At 30.9% G+C, this 22,073-nt stretch overlaps 1 protein-coding gene across 1 annotated transcript in view; it reads left to right on the plus strand.

Annotated features, from left to right (window-relative positions):
• The window catches only part of LOC129753736 (neural cell adhesion molecule 2-like), a 68,663-nt gene that overhangs the window by 17,899 nt on the left and 28,691 nt on the right, over positions 1 to 22,073 (plus strand). Inside the window, exons 4-5 of the mRNA XM_055749580.1 lie at positions 15,702 to 15,799; positions 15,984 to 16,367. Coding sequence (XP_055605555.1) covers positions 15,702 to 15,799; positions 15,984 to 16,367 — 482 coding nt within the window. The remainder of the gene's footprint in view (positions 1 to 15,701; positions 15,800 to 15,983; positions 16,368 to 22,073) is intronic.

The raw sequence follows: 22,073 nt of genomic DNA on the forward strand, positions 1-22,073 counted from the left end.
GAGAGCTGTGTATGATCGCATAGATTCCAAAATCTGGCTCGCGAACGTTTTGGCAAAATTTCTTATATAGGATGGACAAAATATTTTTCATAACTCTTCATTTGGCTTAAGAAAACTTAGCGGATAGGTAAAACGTATTTTAAGTTCTGAATGTGTATAAAACATAAAAATATAGGTGATTCAAGATGTGTGGCCCACGATTCCCCACAAGCTATGACTTGCAAATTGGTTGCGTTTGTGTGATTTATTCATGTTTCATCAAAAATTCCTTTTCCACGTGAAAGGTCATGACAAAACTTAGATCATAAGCGTATGAGCATATTTTTGCTATGCACTTTAGGTTCCCCATCGATGAAATTAGCTGGTGTTTTTTTAATAATGTAAGTAAATTTTTCTAACTTGTTTTAGCTTGATAAATAAAAGAAGCAAATGATGCGTATTTCAGTCAACAACATATAGGAATATATGCTCACGCAAAGCGACGGCGATGACAGTTGGTTTGAGATTTTTATCTCAACACACATCTGAGATATTAAAAGTGGCTCACGTTTCCCCATGGCCCACGATACCCCACTCTCCCCTATAAATTTCAATTTGAGAAAGTTTCGATCGTGTTAAAATCAAACGCGTTTTTCTGAGAATCGTGATCGTCTTATAACAATTTTGACCCAATTTCGTGTTAATTTTAAGACAAGACTTAGAAATTATCAGCACAAAACCTTCTAAGTGGATTTTTTTTCTAATTTTTGAGACAATTTTGAAATTATGAAATAATTTTTGGAGCTTCAAATTTTGATAATTTGGACAGTTTTTAAACAACTTATGGTAATTTAAGATTGAATATCTTAAATTAAACAAAGATTTAAAAAAATATTTTACAAAATGATCCCCATTTGGATAAATTTTGAGACAGTTTCAGAATAAATGATCGACCAATTTTATAACCATTTTGAAAATTTTTTGTTAAAAATTTAAGACAGAAATGAAACATGTTTGCTACATTTGAAACAGCTTTCAGTTGAATTTTACAACCGATTCTAAACAATTTTTCAGTTTTTGAAATGAAAAAAAAAAACCTTTCAAAATATGTTGCCATTTTTTAAATATTTCGACACAATTCGAAATTTTTCTAAGAGTTAAATTAAAAATGATGTTAACAATTTAAAAAAAAAATCATTTTAAAATTTTGACAATTTTGACAATTTTGACAATTTTGACAATTTTGACAATTTTGACAATTTTGACAATTTTGACAATTTTGACAATTTTGACAATTTTGACAATTTTGACAATTTTGACAATTTTGACAATTTTGACTATTTTGACAATTTTGACAATTTTGACAATTTTGACAATTTTGACAATTTTGACAATTTTGACAATTTTGACAATTTTGACAATTTTGACAATTTTGACAATTTTGACAATTTTGACAATTTTGACAATTTTGACAATTTTGACAATTTTGACAATTTTGACAATTTTGACAATTTTGACAATTTTGACAATTTTGACAATTTTGACAATTTTGACAATTTTGACAATTTTGACAATTTTGACAATTTTGACAATTTTGACAATTTTGACAATTTTGACAATTTTGACAATTTTGACAATTTTGACAATTTTGACAATTTTGACAATTTTGACAATTTTGACAATTTTGACAATTTTGACAATTTTGACAATTTTGACAATTTTGACAATTTTGACAATTTTGACAATTTTGACAATTTTGACAATTTTGACAATTTTGACAATTTTGACAATTTTGACAATTTTGACAATTTTGACAATTTTGACAATTTTGACAATTTTGACAATTTTGACAATTTTGACAATTTTGACAATTTTGACAATTTTGACAATTTTGACAGTTTTGACAATTTCGACAATTTTGACAATTTTGACAATTTTGACAATTTTGACAATTTTGACAATTTTGACAATTTTGACAATTTTGACAATTTTGACAATTTTGACAATTTTGACAATTTTGACAATTTTGCCAATTTTGACAATTTTGACAATTTTGACAATTTTGACAATTTTGACAATTTTGACAATTTTGACAATTTTGACAATTTTGACAATTTTGACAATTTTGACAATTTTGACAATTTTGACAATTTTGACAATTTTGACAATTTTGACAATTTTGACAATTTTGACAATTTTGACAATTTTGACAATTTTGACAATTTTGACAATTTTGACAATTTTGACAATTTTGACAATTTTGACAATTTTGACAATTTTGACAATTTTGACAATTTTGACAATTTTGACAATTTTGACAATTTTGACAATTTTGACAATTTTGACAATTTTGACAATTTTGACAATTTTGACAATTTTGACAATTTTGACAATTTTGACAATTTTGACAATTTTGACAATTTTGACAATTTTGACAATTTTGACAATTTTGACAATTTTGACAATTTTGACAATTTTGACAATTTTGACAATTTTGACAATTTTGACAATTTTGACAATTTTGACAATTTTGACAATTTTGACAATTTTGACAATTTTGACAATTTTGACAATTTTGACAATTTTGACAATTTTGACAATTTTGACAATTTTGACAATTTTTATAATTTTGACAATTTTGACAATTTTGACAATTTTGACAATTTTGACAATTTCGACAATTTTGACAATTTCGGCAATTTTGGCAATTTTTTACAATTTTGACAATTTTGACAATTTTACAATTTTGACAATTTTGACAATTTTGACAATTTTGACAATTTTGACAATTTTGACAATTTTGACAATTTTGACAATTTTGACAATTTTGACAATTTTGACAATTTTGACAATTTTGACAATTTTGACAATTTTGACAATTTTGACAATTTTGACAATTTTGACAATTTTGACAATTTTGACAATTTTGACAATTTTGACAATTTTGACAATTTTGACAATTTTGACAATTTTGACAATTTTGACAATTTTGACAATTTTGACAATTTTGACAATTTTGACAATTTTGACAATTTTGACAATTTTGACAATTTTGACAATTTTGACAATTTTGACAATTTTGACAATTTTGACAATTTTGACAATTTTGACAATTTTGACAATTTTGACAATTTTGACAATTTTGTTAATTTTGACAATTTTGACAATTTTGACAATTTTGACAATTTTGACAATTTTGACGATTTTGACAATTTTGACAATTTTGACAATTTTGACAATTTTGACAATTTTGACAATTTTGACAATTTTGACAATTTTGACAATTTTGACAATTTTGACAATTTTGACAATTTTGACAATTTTGACAATTTTGACAATTTTGACAATTTTGACAATTTTGACAATTTTGACAATTTTGACAATTTTGACAATTTTGACAATTTTGACAATTTTGACAATTTTGACAATTTTGACAATTTTGACAATTTTGACAATTTTGACAATTTTGACAAATTTGACAATTTTGACAATTTTGACAATTTTGACAATTTTGACAATTTTGACAATTTAGACAATTTTGACAATTTTGACAATTTTGACAATTTTGACAATTTTGACAATTTTGACAATTTTGACAATTTTGACAATTTTGACAATTTTGACAATTTTGACAATTTTGACAATTTTGACAATTTTGACAATTTTGTCAATTTTGACAATTTTGACAATTTTGACAATTTTGACAATTTTGACAATTTTGACATTTTTGACAATTTTGACAATTTTGCCATTTTTTACAATTTTGACAATTTTGACAATTTTGACAATTTTGACAATTTTGACAATTTTGACAATTTTGACAATTTTGACAATTTTGACAATTTTGACAATTTTGACAATTTTGACAATTTTGCAAATTTTGACAATTTTGACAATTTTGACAATTTTGGCAATTTTGAGAATGTTGAGAATGTTGACAATTTTGAGAATTTTGATAATTTTGACAATTTTGACAATTTTGACAATTTTGACAATTTTGACAATTTTGACAATTTTGACAATTTTGACAATTTTGACAATTTTGACAATTTTGACAATTTTGACAATTTTGACAATTTTGACAATTTTGACAATTTTGACAATTTTGACAATTTTGACAATTTTGACAATTTTGACAATTTTGACAATTTTGACAGTTTTGACAATTTTGACAATTTTGACAATTTTGACAATTTTGACAATTTTGACAATTTTGACAATTTTGACAATTTTGACAATTTTGACAATTTTGACAATTTTGACAATTTTGACAATTTTGACAATTTAGCAATTTTGAGAATTTTGATAGTTTTGGTAGTTTTTTTGTTTTTTTTATTTCTTCAGTTAACAGAGAAATTTAGTTTAAATCTAGATCATTTATCTTTTGGTATTTCACTTCCAATTTATTGATTTTCAATTGATTGGTCTCCCGGATTTTTTTGACCTTTGCAATAAATTATTTTCTTCGTTTTCTTGAACTTTCGGGTCAAAGACTCTTTAATTGCAAGTCGCAGCCCTTTCAAGTGCACCAAAAAAAATGAAGTGTTTACTTGAGAATTTATCAAACGCTTAATCCCTCTCAACAGTGATGTCACCGTCCTAGGTTCCTTGTTAACCAAACTAACACTCTCCAGGACAGCAGCGTGAAAAATGTTCCTGGCGTGCTTCGAGAAGGGCGGGCGACATTTGAATATTCGTGTTTCTTGTTGCACTTCCAAACGATGACAATCGCTTATTTGGGGGGTGCTCCTAATATTTATTTGTAATCTATTGAAGGTGAACCTGAGAGAAAATATTCTTCATCTAGATTTATAGGATTGTTTCAAAAAAATCACACAATTCTTAATAAATTTTCTGGTAAGGTGATTAAATTTCAATTTAAAATTATTTAATGAAAAATGCTCGAGACTCCCTGACGCATGTTAATGGAAAAGCTCCAAGGGAAAAAAAAACTCGCTCCGTGTTTCCAATCGGCTAACAACCGTTTTCTAACGAGATTTATAATGAAACAACAAATAATTGTAATTTTTATGGCCCTTCCGTGAGAAGTCACCATTCATATTGGGGCTGCTGCTGTTGCTGGTCCAACAAATGGATCGCTCTAGTTTTCATTTTTCGCCTAGGATATTTTTTTTTTATAATTCACCTACCCCGGCACGATTCTTTCTGGGCAAGTAATCGACATTGAATCATGGCAACTGAAAAGTGGAAAATCGTTGTCGGCGAAAATTGAATTTTGAATTCCCGGGTGCAGGAAAACTGGGGCCTTCCAGCCTGACACATTGAACTCCCACGGTTTCGGCGTTTCAGCTGTAGATGGGTAATGTAGTCTATGATTTATGTGATCTGCGAGGGTAAAGGTAGCCATTAGAATGCGCTGTTGAATTAAAAAAAAAAACGCCTGGAAAGCGGCAACAGCGAAACCTCAACATTTCCTCCCCCAAGGGGGGATCACGATTTTGGTTTGCAACTTTTCAGTTGTCCGTTTGGTTGTCGGCCTTTATTTTTGCCGCCCTCAGGACCAACCCCGAAGCCGGAAGGTGCCGAAATCGACAAAGGGAAAATTGAATTAAAGCTGTGAAATGCTCGCGCCCGAAATGAGTCGAACATGGCAGCGTTTGGCGATGTGAATGGGCGATAGGGTTGATTTATGAAATCCTTTAGCACACTGTGGCTTTGCTGGTGTTTATTCGGTTAAAAATATGCAAATCGAATCAACCACAACATTTTTCTGAATGATCTAACTAATTTGTTTTAAAATATTTTAAGCATAAAAAAGGTTTTAAATTTGAAAATATAGAAAATATCAATGGGGAAACGTTTTTAATAATCCGATGGTGATTTTGCGCGTAAATCCAGTTGAAACGAGACGATGAATTTTAAAATGGAAAGGAACTCATGCAAAAACTACAAAAAAAACGAGGAAACGAACTTTTATGAATTATGACTGGCCTCAACCGCATCGAGGGAACGTGACTTTCCGACTCGCTCTCTCTCTATCTGCCACCTTTATGACTGTTAAGAACGCGAGACAAACGTGGACCTGCAAAATTTTGAATGACGTTTTGCAGTACCACTTCTGACTGACGAAGGGTTCTGGAGGCAAAAATTTGCATGGCACTTTGGCCTGTTGTTGTCTGCAAACGAAAATATAGATTTTTTCTTAAAGAGCAAATTTCATTGACTTGATTAACATTTTTTTTTGAAAAAGGAGTGCTTGTTTTGAACAATCGTGTCTTTTGTTCGTGGACCACGGGTCAATTATTCGGGGTTTAATTTTTTTTTTCAATCTAAATGATTTCAAATTGAATTCCTGTTACAAAACAAGTTCAAAATCTGTTATTTTAATGATTGTTTGGTGGATGATCAAAATCTTTTTGCCCAAGCAGTATGAAGATTTACAAAATTACATTTAAAAAATGTTAAGTTAACTTTCTTCCTTTCACTGATTTTGTTGGACAGGAAAGTTAACAGCAACATCTACCAATTGCAGGGTTTAAAACAATCTTCTTTGAAAAAATATATACAATCTTATGAAGTTGTTGTTTTTCGTAATCGTCGCTGATACATAAATTATTATTGCTACTCAAGGGGCAACAGTTTTGACAAACGAATTACAGTATTTAAAATTTATTCGATAAAAATTTACAGTTCAAAACTCAGGGAAACATTGAATGCTTTACTTTGCAGTGACCAAAACGACGGATGAAATTCTTAATCAAACTTTAAGAAACTCAAAAATGTTTTCTTAGAGCCCTATTTTCATTTTCTTTTCCTATAAAAATTATTTTAAAATGTGCAAAAACCCAAGACAGAATAACAAAAGCAGTAAACAACTGAACCCTTATTTTGGTTAATGCATCCTTTTTTGAAAACAAACTCAGGTCCACAAAATAAATTGATTTTCATGTACTGATTTTGACTTATTTTTAGGCTCTGATTTAGCTTCTTAGAAAAAAATACAGGAGTTTCATTTATGTTTTTCCGCCACACAGTGGGGCAGACCTGACCAACCGATGGTCAAAACCTCATAACTTTTTTAAGGGGGGGGGGGGGGGGGGGGGGTAGGGTCTCACATTTTCCAAAAAATCGATTTTTTTATTTTTTTATTTTCTTATTGTAAAACATTTCAAGAATGTTGTGTCAAACTTTCAAGTCAATTGAAGCAAAACTGTAGAAGTTATAGGCCTTTATCTCCTCCTTTCTAATATTGCAAGAAAGCAAGAGCAGAAACTTCAAACGCGTTTTTCTCGAAAGCACATTTTTAAAGTCCGTGGACATCGTCATTTGAAAACTACTTATCCGATTCTTTTCAAATTTGGAACATATTTTCTATATATAAAATACCAGACCCCAACGTTTTTCTTTTTTTATTTTTTTTATTTTGGGGAGTTTTACAGGTGAAAATGGCGGATTTTTAAGTGAAAAATCGTAGTTTTTACTCCAAACAGCCACAAAAATTTCATAAAAATATTTTTAAGGTAAATTAAAACGTTGGGGTCCAGAAAAACATCTATTAAAAATATTTTGCTCTGATTTTTTGACTTCAGATGATTCTGTACTGAGATACAGTGTCCACCGCAAATCCTGTTTTCTAAAAGGCATCCTCGAAAATGCTCCGTCACCGGCTCATTTTTCAATATTTTTCTACGAAAAACAATGCTTTGTATAATGCAAAAAATTTGAATACATTTGTTTGAACGATAGCTCCAGAAAAAAATCGTGAAAATGGTGTTTTTTTATACCCGTTAGACCTTACCCCCCCCCCCCCCCCCCCCTTAAATGAAATCCTACTGATTTGAAGTCTTCTGAAAAGTTGTTCATCTGATCAAAACCTATAATTTGATGTAATTTTTTTTCATCTAGATGTTGTGAAATTTGATCAAGATAACTTTGTTTAGCAGATTTCCCTTATCAACTTGAAAGCTACTCAGTTGATTGGCGTGAAAATGATCATGTAAGGGTTTTTAGGACCGTTAATAAGTTAAATGATGCTTAAGATCCCTCCTCTCACAAGAATGGGGGGTCCCCATACAAGTGTTACCTGAATATCTACAAAACTCTTCAATAAATAACGCAAATGGACCCAAATTTGTCAAGAAAGAAATGCATGTTATTTTAATTGAGACCAATCTCTTTTCTGGAAAAAGGAGATTTCATAGAAATGGTACCAAATTTCTACATTTCAAAAAACTTACCAAGCAACCACAAAAGATCTAACAACAAATCAAGCAAATTGAACCAAATTGATCCAAATTGAACCGTATTTGACCTCTGAGGATATCGGGGTACTACAAATCGTTTATTATGATGGCTAAAAACTCATTCCATCTATGAAACGAATGCTTCCATACAAATTAAATATGAAAAATATGAACGAAATGATGTTCTAAGTGTCATGTGTGTGTGGTAACAGAACATATGTATAAGTTCAGATAATAAAGCCATAAACTCATATTGGTACCTTATATAAGTAGCTAATGGATCAAATAGGCTGTAACTCAATATGACAGCGAAAAATAAAGTTGCATTGTTTTTCTTTAATACCTAAACATTCAGTGTGTAAATAATTTATAATTTATTTTTGAGTAAAACTTTAAGATTGCTACAATTTATAAAAAAAATTAAGTTAGTTAACAGATAGGTACTAAACATCTGACCGAAAAGGATTTGAGAAGGTAATAGAAAATTCATATTCCAAAGAATTCTTATCTGCTTGTCTGTAGATCAATATTATTTAAAAAAAAACCGAAATAGTATTATAAAACAAAAAGGAAAATAAATTTTGAAAATAAAAATTAAATTTAAAGTTTTCAAATTCGTTGAGTTCAAGTTTTAGCAAAAACCATTAGACCCATTCCAGCGTGACGTCACAACGTTTGCAAAACAATTTTTTGGTATATTGTATGTAAGTTTTACAGGTCATATCGCACATTGTTGAAAATCGTACATTATAAGGTCAAAATTTAATTTTCTACAATTTTAAACCAAAAGTATTTGTATAGAAGAAATAGTAAACAAAATATAAGCAAAAGGAATCGTGACGTCACAACGCGCCTCTTTTCCCACTTTTCAGTTTTTTTACAACGCCGCAATTTTCTGCTCTTCTATTTGATCAAATTTTATGAAAATTTCAGGAAAGTATTGATTTATTACAACCAACAAATCGCTGTTTTTGATTTTTTCAAATTTTGATTTCAATTTATTTTAGAGCGGTTCAGTTTCGTGACGTCACAACGCACCATTTTTTTAAAGCAGGGTTTTGCAAAGCGTTGTGACGTCACGAAATTTTATGGTTAGCTACATGAAATAAATCAAAGTATAATCTTAAAATGAATGCTAAATTTACTTAAAATGCCTAAAAACTTTATAAATAATGTCATTTGGTAATGAAATCGATCCATTTATTCCCAAAAAATAAAAGGAATTAAATCTCAAAGGCTCATATAAGCAGATAAAGTTTGCAACACTGCTCACATCAATTTTATTCGAAGTTTTTTTTGTGCGATCATGTGAATATTATTTAGGACAAAACTAAAACAAGGAAATATGTATTCGTAAAAGCGTTGAAATGTGTTTCTGAATCTTTTTAATCTTTAATTGCAAAGGAAAGGAAAAATAAATCATAATTTCAAAGCCTTCGATCTTTTCAAAGATAGTTAATCGACACTAGAGTGCCTAAATCAGCCATCTAATGAAAATCTTATAAGTTGCAAGCTTAAATAGATCCTAGGCCTAACACAAAGTCCAGTGCCAAATTTGGGGATTGGCCCACGGAAATAGAGGGCACAATGAGCCTAAAATTTGTATGGAATTATGAGAAATTGGGTTTGGAAGGACATTAAAACCAAGTTATGCACCAATTTCTGAAGTCCCTATCGGCTGATTTGTTTGAATTATAGTCATTCACAAAACTTTCATTATGACAAATAGTTTATCTCAAGATCCCATTTCAACAATGGTGTAGTTAAAAAGGTTTTTGAGTTTCAAAAATTAGCTTCTGATGGGTCAAATACAAAAAATACCTGAATCATCGTTAATCGACGCTAATTTTGAACGTTATAGCTGTTTTATGATAACTCTAATCGAAACGCGTTCCTCAGATGAAATATTGTCATAATTAAAGCTTTAAAATACTCAAATTAAAAGAAAAATGGGTTGATAAAGACCCAAATTATTGACGAAAAACGGGTTTTTTTATCATGCCGATCAAAATCTACATAACTCCATACAAACTTCAGGTGCGTTGCGCAACCCCTTCCCTTAGAATAATCTAACCCAATTTTTGCATGAGACCTTGTGCTAGTACATATTTGAATTTATTTAATTTTGTAATTCAGTACAAAGTCTCTTTTGTGAGATTTAATGTGAACATGGGGTTCGATTTGGATTTTCTAGTGACATTCTTTGAGGTGGAAATTTCAATAAAGGCAGTTTTTTTTAATTAAAATAATATAATTAATTTTATTAATTAACTTTCTATGAAAATCTTATGATTTTTTTAATAAAAAAGTTAATCTTTTAAGTTTACCATGTTCAAAGATTTTTTGAAACTCATTACATTTATTTCATGGAACTTATTTTGCTTAAACATAATGTCAGAAAGAAATAGACGCTACTAGCGGTGTTTTTCATTCTAACATAGATACATGAAGAACTTGATCTTTTGCAAGATTTTTATTCAAATCACAGATAACTACCTGCTTTATGATTCACAAATATTCTTTTACAAAATCGATGAGGATTTCATTTGTTTGATGTTTGATGTTTATTCTTGAATAAAGCGTTTTTAAGCGCTGTTTTATATGTTTTATTAGAAATGTTGAAAAACAACTAGGTTAATGCAAAAAAAAAACATTAGTTTCTTTAAAAACTTGATAATAGAATTCGTTTATTGTAGCACATTGTTGTGTTGAACTTGTATTGAAGAAATAATATCATAGTGTTGAAGTAAAAAGTCTTGAACGTTTTCGAAATAAAGTAAATAAATTTTCGTGACGTCACTACACATTCTTTACCCGGGTGCAACTCACAACCTGCTAAACCGATTTTCAATCTAAAAATTGCATTAAATTCCACTCAAAAAGTTTGAAAAAACCTTCAATTTTCGACAATATGTGAAATTTCAGTAAATCATAAATTTTAAAACAGTAGAATTTTCGTGACGTCACAACGCTTAAAAATAGATACCTTTATCAACGATTCTAGAGTGTAAACTTGCAGTAACTGTTATTTATCTTATATTATGTTTAAAGGTGGCTTTTCTACCATCATTTTGCAGTATTTTTTTTTGACATAGCTAGATTTTTGACAAAGTTTTGTTATAAATAAAGAATATTTGAAAAAATCAATTTAATTTCATACTCAAATTTTTAAATTTCAACGTTAACATACTCAATTCTAAAAAAAGGTAGCTGAAAATCTTTTAATGGAAAATGACACTCAAGAAATAACCTTTCTAACGCTATGTAATTTATTTTTGTATAATAAAAAATAAAAATCGGTTCTCCAGTTCAGGGGTGCTTGGAATGGGTCATTATCAAAAGCAATTCCACATGTACGAAAATTGTCCAAAAACATGTTTCACCAAAACGTGAATAACTTTTGAATAGGCAAAAAGTGGCAACTAATTTTTGTTATGTTGGATAGCTTAGACTTCCATTTAAATGTTCGAGTAGAAATGAGAGTGGGGTAACGTTGGGTAACATGTTATCCAGATGTCCCAATATGATGAAAATAACGTAACTTTTTAACGTTATACGTTTATGCTCGTAATAAAAATTACGATTTCTTTTTCAACTCTTCAACCTAAAATAAATAAATTTCATATTATTCTGAACACATCCATGTTAATGATTTTTTATTTCTTCAAGAAATAAAATTGAAGTGGAGTAATGAAAATATTTTTTTTTTTGCGATAATATGCAACAACATCAAACCCCAACTTCACCTACGTAGATGATTGTATGAAACAACGAATTTTAAGTTTTGTTTGACAGATTTGTGATCGGTGTAATGTCCAGATTCTGAAAAGCCTAAATTAAGTGATGAATTTTTGAAATTTACAAAATGGGGTTTTGTCCAAGCTTTCATAGGTCCTGCCCCACTGTGCGCCGGATGGAAAAATATGAAAATTTAAAGGAAATTCTAGAGAAATTTAAATAAAAACTCATATTTAATACTCTTGCTAAAAAAAAGAAGATATAAATCGACGTGAAGTTATTTTAAGGAAATAAACAGCAAACTGGAGATTTTCCTCAAAATCCTGAACAGTTATAGGATATTCCACAAAATGTTCTTGAAATTGTGCTGTTTAGTTTTTTTTAACGAGTTGCTACAACATCTGAGACAAATCAGAGTTCATTTAATCATCAAATTTACTCCTGTAGTGTCCAACCCAAGGTTGCCGAAAAAAAAATCTGTGTTTTATAGAAAAAAAATCTTGATTTCTGTGATTTGAACCTAAAATTCTTTGACGATTTTCTGTGACGCTATTTCAATGAAGTTCATAAGAAGTCACGTGAAACATTAACAAATTGGATACTTTTGGAGCTTTTCAGAGCGACCACATGCTTTCCTTTTGTTCGTTCGCACTGCAAGTTTCGCGGTGCGAACCACGCAAGATCAACTATTGTGTTGTGTTAGACTCAACCCTGTCCGATTCTATCATTTCAAAATAGTTGATTCGTGATTGAACAAAAGTTAAGTATGTGGTGAAAATGCTTCTTTAAAATTTCTACCCGCTCATTTCAACACCTATAATTTTCTTCTAATCTTCTTCTATCCATCTATAATTTTCAACTCTTGGAATGTTCTCACTATGAGAACATAACATTCACCGATAAGGCCGTAAAAATTAATTTCAAAAGTTTATAAAAATCTTTAAAACCGTTTTTCTCGGTTCGTTGTATTAACATATGGGACAGTTTTGCGAATAGCGGCGGTTTACATCTATTCGAATAAAACTTGTCGTATCGTAAAACGGGCTAAGATTGATTACTTTTTTTATATTTTTCGATTTTTTTATGTTAAGGGGAATGTGGCATGTTTCATATTTTTAAAACCAGTACCGAACTCCTTTGAACGTAAAACATGGTTGCAGAAATTTATTAGACTTCTTAAAGAATGGTTCCAAAATCGATTTCATCTCTGCTTAAAATATGATGATTTGGAGGAACATAGATGTGTCTCTATTTTGACGGTTTTAACGAGTTTTCCTGATCATAAAGGATACAAAACACCTTCGTAAGATTTATTTGAGGTCCAAAAAAAAAAAAAACATCGCAGCCCTCAATGTGAAAAGACTAGTGTTTCAATTTCTCATGAATACTTTCCCCTGATGCACTAAAATTACTTGCTTTGATCCCTCTCTCAGTTTCTACTAAAGAACGAACAACAATTTAAATCGAAAGATGGACAATAATGCTGAATAAATCAAAAGGCTAAATTTTTTAAAAGTACTTATGAAATTTTAACTACGAAAAAAAAATGAAATTTTACTTTATTCAACACCCTATGCCCTTGGACTATTTCTATTAAATTTTTTCCTTCAAACTTCACCATTTGATAGGGTCTCTAGCCTTTTTTCCTAGATTGGCTTACTCTTGGAAAATGTCCCTGTTTTTTAAATATAAAAGAATTACCCAAAAATACTACATATACTAAATATAAAAAAAATACCTAAAAATACTACATAAACTTGACCAGAACTATACATTAACTAAGAAAAAAGTTGCGCTCTCACAATAAGCAACGTTCTGCTTCTAAACGCATTGATTTCCTCAGTAAGGTTGTTTGTTTGCAAACCTTCGAAAAAATAGATATTACAAGATTATGAAATTACATTAATACTTGCATTTGAAATTTTCAAAAACAAACCAAGTTTTTTCCAAATTTAAAACTCAACTGATAGGTTTTGAAAGGTTGAAAAATATTTTGAGATAATTTAACTTTAGACTTAGTTATTGATGATTATTTGGAAAAAAAAATCATGTTGATCAAAGTTACCCCGTTTTACGTTAATAGAATCAAGGGATTAATGTTAAAATTCGATAGCGTTTTCAAACTTTTAGATTGGACTTTGGAAAACTTGACTCACGTCAACTTTTCCACAGGAGCAACCAGAGATTTTCTCAAAACTCGGCATTTCGCATGCAAACAATTTAGTTAAAATCTTAGGAGGATTGCCATTGTGAAAGAACCACTTCAGGTTACCAGAGGAAATCTATGGTTGCTCGATTGACCTAAATTGAGATTCTGCCGAGCTTTGCGCAAAAGGCGATTGAGCACGAACTTCTTAAACTGTATTAACTAATGTGACAGTAGACTGAGTCGATTTGGGGTCATTTTGGAATTCCTCAAACCCTGGGGTCTATAAAGCTTCGTCATGGTCCAAAACTCATCCACGATTTTTTGCAAAATTTTTAAGTAACGTTTACATGAGTAAATTTGAACTTTTAGGTTTGTATGGGAAAATTGAATATTTTGTACTGAAAAATCAACATCACTTTTGTTTCGTCTGTGGAACCGAGCCAGCTGAAGGTTTTTGTGCCAATTTATAAAATTCCTCAAGGAAATTTTCCGCTGAACAACTTTGTCGAAGACCGTAACTTCGTATCTTATTAGGAAAAAAGTTATTAACTGTTTAACAGGGGTATGTCTTTTCGCATTGATTTAGAATAAATTCAATTGACATCACTGCTTGAGCATCGCGAAGTGTTGCATGGAAAGTATTCATGCAATACCCTGCTAGGCACCCTGCAGAGATGTCAATTGAGTTTATTGTTTATCAGTGCGAAAAGACATACCCCGGTTAAACAGGTAATAACTTTTTTTCCTAATAAGATACGAAGTTACGGTCTTCGACAAAGTTGTTCAGCGGAAAATTTCCTTGAGGAATTTTATAAATTGGCATAAAAACCTTCAGCTGGCTCGGTTCCACAGACGAAACAAAAGTGATGTTGATTTTTCAGTACAAAATATTCAATTTTCCCATACAAACCTAAAAGTTCAAATTTACTCATGTAAACGTTACTTAAAAATTTTGGAAAAAATCATGCATGAGTTTTGGAATAAGACGAAGCTTTTTAAACCCCAGGGTTTGAGGAATTCCAAAATGACCCCAAATCGACTCAGTCTAATGTGACAGGCGATTCGGAAGAAATATTCGATATATTTTTATGCATAATGAGGGGTGTTCGAATAATCGTCGATGTTCACACTAACATGATTGCATTCTTTCTAATCAACTGCTCACACTTGTTAAGCTATCTTTGTCAAACCTATAATAGTATGCTGCTGATTACGTGAAAAATCTTAAAACATGAAACAAGTTGTATTTAGTGGATTTTCACTACATATCCTGATATAATCCCGATCAGGAGAGCATATTAAAACAGTTATTTTTGCTTGAATTTGTCTGCTTCAAAAGGTTTTTCGAAAGCTATGAAAATTGGTTGGAAAACAAAAGAGATATATTGGTTTTTGTCAGGAGTGTCAAATTGTCACTCCAGGGACTGTAAAGGGTTAAAAATTTCAGGGACAGATCAGGGTTAAAGCAAGAAAAATAGTTGGATTCCTTGGACTCTCGCTCAACCATGTTGATTTTGACAGTTAATGAAACTACACACAAAAAAAAAATTGTAGTTAGAACTGTGAGACGACAAAACAGATACGTTGATCGACAACCTTAAACAGTTCTCCTTTTGGTATTATTCTTTCAGATCCTCCGGAGATCAGCGTGGAAAACCCCATCGTTTATTCCGGCGAAGGTCAGGAAGCGATGCTCGTGTGCATCGTTCACGGAGAATCACAACCGGAAGTAAGTATGCAAAATACAACAGCTCAAACTAGTGTGGTAGCAGCATTTTAAAAAATCTCCATATGCACCTCGATCAGCCTGCAAATAGTAGTGGTACGAGTGTCTGACCCGTGGAAATCGTTATTTTTTTCGCTTCTCGTTTTCTTGTTTCTTTTTGCTCCGAAACCTTAAAAACCAACTGAAGGTACTGTGGCACAAGGACACGATGCAGATCGATCAGACGGAGCGGCACGTGATCGAAAATCGAGGGGCACGTCATACCCTCATCATCCGGAAGGTTCATCCGCAGGATTTCGGAAATTACAGCTGCATAGCGGACAATCAGCTGGGCAAGACGAGAAAAACGGTTACCTTGACTGGGAAACCGAAAGCTGCTGTGTTTCGATCCATGCCCAATAGCCAATGGAAGGATCGGTACAACATTTCCTGGATCGTGGATTCACACTCGCCCATTGAGGAGTACAAACTTTACTACCGATTGGTGGATGGAGATGTACTGGCAGGACACGAGGGTCTCTATATGGATGCCATCAACCGGAAGACCCATCACACCTACATGGGAACGAATGTGAGTTTTTATTATCTTATCTCCGATTAAATCATTGCATCCTATTTATTTCCTATTTCTTGGTTTTCGAAAGTTATATTTGAGAAGAGATGGTGAAATGCTGGGAGGTCGAATTGGGGTCATTTTTGAATTCTCCAAACCCTGGGGTCTAAAAAGCTTCGTGTTGGTAAAAAACTCATCCATGATTTTTTGCAGAATTTTTAAGTAACTTTTTCATGAGTAAATTTTAGCTTTAAGGTTTGTTTGGGAAAATTAAATATTTTGTACTGAAAAATCAACATCATTTTTGTTTCGTCTATACAACCGAGGCAGCTGATGGTTTTTATGCAAATTTATAAAATTCCTAAAGGAAATTTTCCGCTGAACGATTTTGTTGAAGACCGTAACTTCGTTTCTCAATTGGCAAAAAAGTTATTAGCTGTTTAACATAGATATGTCTTTTCGCATTGATAAATAATAAATTCAATTGACGTTACTGCTAGAGCCTCGCAAAATATTGCATAAAAAGTAGTCATGCAATACCTTGCTAGACACCCGGCAGAGATGTCAATTGAATTTATTGTTTATCGATGCGAAAAGACATACCCACGTTAAACAGCTAATAACTTTTTTGTCTAATAAAATACAAAGTTACGGTTTTTAACAAAGATGTTCAGCGGAAAATTTTACTTCAGGACATCTTTAAATTGGCAAAAAAACCTTCAGCTAGCCCGGTTCTAAAGAAGAAACAAAAATGATGTTGGTTTTTCAGTACAAAATATTCAACTTTTCCATACAAACCTAAAAGTTCAAATATACTCATGTAAACGTTACTTAAAAACTCTGCAAAAAATCATGGATGAGTTTTTTACTAACACGAAGCTTTTTATACCCCAGGGCTTAAGGGAATTCGAAAATGACCCCAAATCGTCTAATGTACATTATTCGAATCATTTCTCAGAGCCAAAAATTTTGGAGCAGGTTCGGAATAAATTCGAGACGTTAGGGGAAAACTGTACAAGACGCACCAGCGAGGTAAAATGGCCCATGCCATTCTTTCTCAAAAATACACAAACCTCTGGTTTCGAATGGCGTTTTTCTTCATTTTTATAGTAGCAAACGAGCTTTTTCATCATTTTTTAGGTGAAAAAGTTAAAGAACCGACTTCATTCCTAAGAAACAGAAGGATTAATGGATTCTGCTTAAAACTTGTTATTTTTTAAGGTTAACATATAAGGTTTTATGGTAAATCAGTCTGCGCTATCTGATCAAACTGCAGCTTTTCGTAATAACACTGGTATGCACTTTCGAATGACTATTGATATTTTACTATAATTACCTAACTTTCCATCAATCAAAATTGGTGCAGAATGCCCGCAAGACCACGTGTTTTACGCTCAAATTTTGAATGCTGTTAACTTTAAAGAAAAACCGAATATCAGAACATAATGTCAGTCTTTGTATTTGCTAACTCCCAAATTACGATAAGAATGCATAATTATGCAAAGTTCGTCCTTGTTTGAGTTAAAAAGGTGCACCAATATTCGACTCGAATCAATTATCTGCCGCCATGTTTGCCGCGATATTAGCCAAGAAATTGAATTTCGTTGCCTACTTGAAGGCGTTTACCTAGAAGGATTTTAAAAAGTGAATTTTCAAAAGTAAAATTTTCGGCAAATTCGGCAATTTTCGGCAAACATAATAAATGTTTTTTTGCCAAAGTATTGTTAGTTTACAAAAATACGATGAATAATTAATTAAAAATTTAATGTGTCAATTATAATATTCCGTATAATCATTGTTCCATTTCGCACCACACTTTCCATATGGTGCGTTCTGTCCACTACTTTTGGCGTTCTACCCCGCGGCTTGTTTTCTGGCTGTTTAGGATTTTTGAAAAAATATAACCAAAATCGTGTTTATATCATATTATTTCTTTTTGATAAGCCGTAAATCTGATCCTTGAATCGTTGTGAACTTTTTATTTGGTTCATAGATTATGGGTATTGCTGGAAAAAGCGATTATTCTTAACTGGTGCGTCTTGTACAGTTTTCCCCTATATTCAATCGTGACCTCTATAAAAGCTCTCTCTCAATATCATGTGATCATGAGAATGTAACAAATCGTTTCGATTTGGCAGATTTGGGTAGATTAACATGGACAGTCCAAAATGTTGTGTGAATTGTACCATTAACCGTTATTTGAGACCGTCCCTTTTCTGCATTTTTTTTTCGGACTACAGAATGCAGTAGAAATTATTAACCTTAAGAAGATTTTCAATTTGAACATATTAGTGCCATTAAATTGAAAAAAAAGGAGGAAAATAATACGATTATTGCAGTTATCGGGTATTGGTGCAATGTTGCCATACACGATAAATGCAATAATCGTATTGGAATGATTATGCAAGATTGAATGATCATTTCGAATGAACAGTTATAAAAATCTTCAAGATATAAAAAAAGTATGAAACATCTTAAGAATTCACAGACAACTGCTGCAAAAGTTATTAAAACAAATTTAAAATTTGTATATCACATATACAATATGTTATCCAGGCTACAAATAATCTTAATGGAAACAAGTTGCGACTAGTTAATGTCAGTTTTTGATTTTTTTGTTATAAAACACTTTGTATATATTTTGTTAAATACGACGTAATGAACGCTTTTTTAAATTTTTAATAAATATTTTAATAGGTTTCTAAACCAAATTTTAACTGTTGCAATTTTTAGAGCTGATGTCTTCACATTCTGTGGTCTTGTAAAGTTGTAAAATGGTCCAAAATTTTAAAATCAGTAGCTCAGAAAAATCTTCCAATGATACTGGAAATTCTAAAGTATTTTCGAATTAATTTTTTAAGAAAGTGTTCGGTTTTTAAAGCCGTGATATTTGAATAACAAGAAAAAACTGTCTTTGTCTGATTTTGCTTTAAATGGTTATAATGTTCGCTTAAATAATCGAAGGAATCGAAAGATTCATTTAAAGTCAACCACGATATAAAAAGTTAAAAATCTCGATAGAAACCAATGAAAGTTTTTAATGGAAATTTTTGATCCATATACCGGTATCTGAACTCTTTTTATACTTTGGTTAAATTCAAAAAAATACTTCGGTTGCTTTGATCCCGTATTTTTTTTCAACCAAGTAGATTCATAACGAATATTAGAGTGACAAGTTTTGTATAAAGATCGACATATCACCAAAACTTCTGGTGGAGGACGGAGTCAAACAAAAAATTTGAAATGAATTGAAAAAAATATTTTTAGGAAAATTCACTTACTAAAAACCAAATGCCTTTTCTTGAAAAGATTTGATTTCTTCAAACTCCACCAGACTTTATAATAATCTTACATATTGAGAAATTATTTGTTTGGGCACGATATATGAACTTTAATTTCATAAAAAAAAATATTTATTGGAGGTATAAATTAAGGTTTTTATGAAAGATTCGTACTTAAATAGTAATTTTAATTAAGTTTCCTGTTAAATTTTAATTGAATTTATTCAATTCCGAAATTAAAAAAAAAAATCAATGGATCATATCATGGCCATTGGAATGAGGGGAGGAGGTATGGGATTTCGATCCCCCCATTAGGGTACAAAACAGCCAAGAAAAATGTCCATCTCTAAACTCAAAATGTAATTTTTGTTATCAAATTTTTAAGAACAACTTAGTTGATTCAAGAGTAACCATCTCGACTCAGGACAAAGGTTGCCGGAAGAATATCTATGTTTTTGAAAAAAAATTGTGACTTCCTGTGATTTTAGCCAAAAAATTTGTGATTCTATGTTTTTGAATTGCATTGAAAATTCATGACAAATTGGGCCTTCTTTACATTTTTGTTGAAAAAATCAATGACCATTACCAATTTTTCATACTTTTCTTATTCAAAGTAAAAATTCTTAATTTAAAATGAAATTTGTGAATATTTCAAAATTCTGTGTTCTGTGATACATATTCTGTGATAAAAATTTGTTGAAATTTTTTGAATTTACAGAATTTTCTGTGATTTCGGCAACCTTGCTCAGGATTAAAGCTAAACCTTCGAAATCTTTACCAGGTTCACATTCCTCCTACAGATTTACAGCAAATTTTTCACTTGATGATAAAAATAAAGTCACGAATATCCAATCCCAAAATGATTTTGTCGAAATTTTCTCCACTTTATTAGCATCATGAAACGAAAATGTAAACTGAGTCATTATTTTTAATCATGAATTTAGAAAACAGTTTTTCAAGTATTTTTCTTCATGATTTTTATTGATTCGCCTGAACGTTGACGAGGTTATGGGAGAAATTTTGAAATAACTAGTAGTCTTGTTACGATTGGTTATAACAAAATTCTGTCTTGAATATTGGTTTTTCATTTCAAACTTGAATAAGTTTCAAGTTCTATTTTCGATACTCATTATTTTTATTCAGATTCATTAGTTGAATTACGAATGAATAATTGAAGAAAGATATTTATTGATGAAAATAAAATCAGTATTCAAATTAGAGCTTTTTGGTTGAAGGCTCTTATGCAAATTTCGCTTTTTGATTCATTATTTATTGGAACTATAATATTGAAGTCAGATTCAAAAATTGTCCTCTTACTCGATATTCAATTTATGAACGCAGGTTGAAAGTTCAAAATTCAGGTTCAGTATTGAAATAAAAAATTCGATTTCAGTTTTTAATTAATTTTAAAAGAAGAATTTTAAATTTGTTCTGGCCTTGACCAAATCCTTCCGGATATTGTTCAAATTTTTTCTTGAAAATTTTAAAATATCATGCCCGGATTTTGCCAGGTTTTGAATATAAATGCCTGGTATTGCCGGTCCAGACGCGTGGCAAAAAACTCTGGCAACTTTAAGATAGAACATAAAAATTGTATTTCTTTTCTTCATGCATGCAAAGTTCAACCTCAACTGTTATAGGAACAATTAAGTCACCAAAACCCCCAAAAAGTCGGTTCTTCTTACGGCCCTGCACAGAAAGAAAATCTGAATCCTTAACAACACTGAAATCGAAAACCTTTATCATTACATGATATGGAACGCGATTTATTAATATAAATTTACAAAATAAAAAAAGTTGAATCCTTAACAGCACTGAATTCTAATGACACAAACATTACATGACATGGAACGCGATTATTTGATGTAAATTTACTTTACATATGATGTAAATAAAAAGAAGCATCATGTGTGACGGAATTTTCTGTGCGAATTCAATATTACACGTCTTACATATTCTACATGTCTTTCATATTTACACGTCTGTTGAAGTTTACAGACGTGTAATATTCAACTGGCACTAAAAATTCCATCATATGTGATGCTTCTTTTTCGTAACATCATATGTGATGTAATTTTCCAACATTTTTCTGGACACATAAAATTCTTAACAGCACTGAAATAGAAATTTCTTAAAATTATACGACATGGAATGTTATAGGACATTGAGTTCGAATTTTATTAATATTGCAATACACTGAACGCGATGATGTCATGTAAAAATACAGACTGTCGAAAACAGGCACACACAAAAGTCAACATAGTGTTGTGTCAAGTCGTGCACAAGAGTATTTTATTAAAACAGTTTTCCGCGATTAAGTTAATCGATCTTGCTGGTTCCTGGAGATCTTCAAGAAGCAGGATTTGAGTTTTAGAAGCGACGTTACTAAATTTTGGATACGGTACTTCAGGGAAGAAAATAAATGTAAGAATGTTACTTCTAA

The sequence above is a fragment of the Uranotaenia lowii genome, chromosome 3, assembly GCF_029784155.1.
Source record: "Uranotaenia lowii strain MFRU-FL chromosome 3, ASM2978415v1, whole genome shotgun sequence".
NCBI lineage: Eukaryota > Metazoa > Arthropoda > Insecta > Diptera > Culicidae > Uranotaenia > Uranotaenia lowii.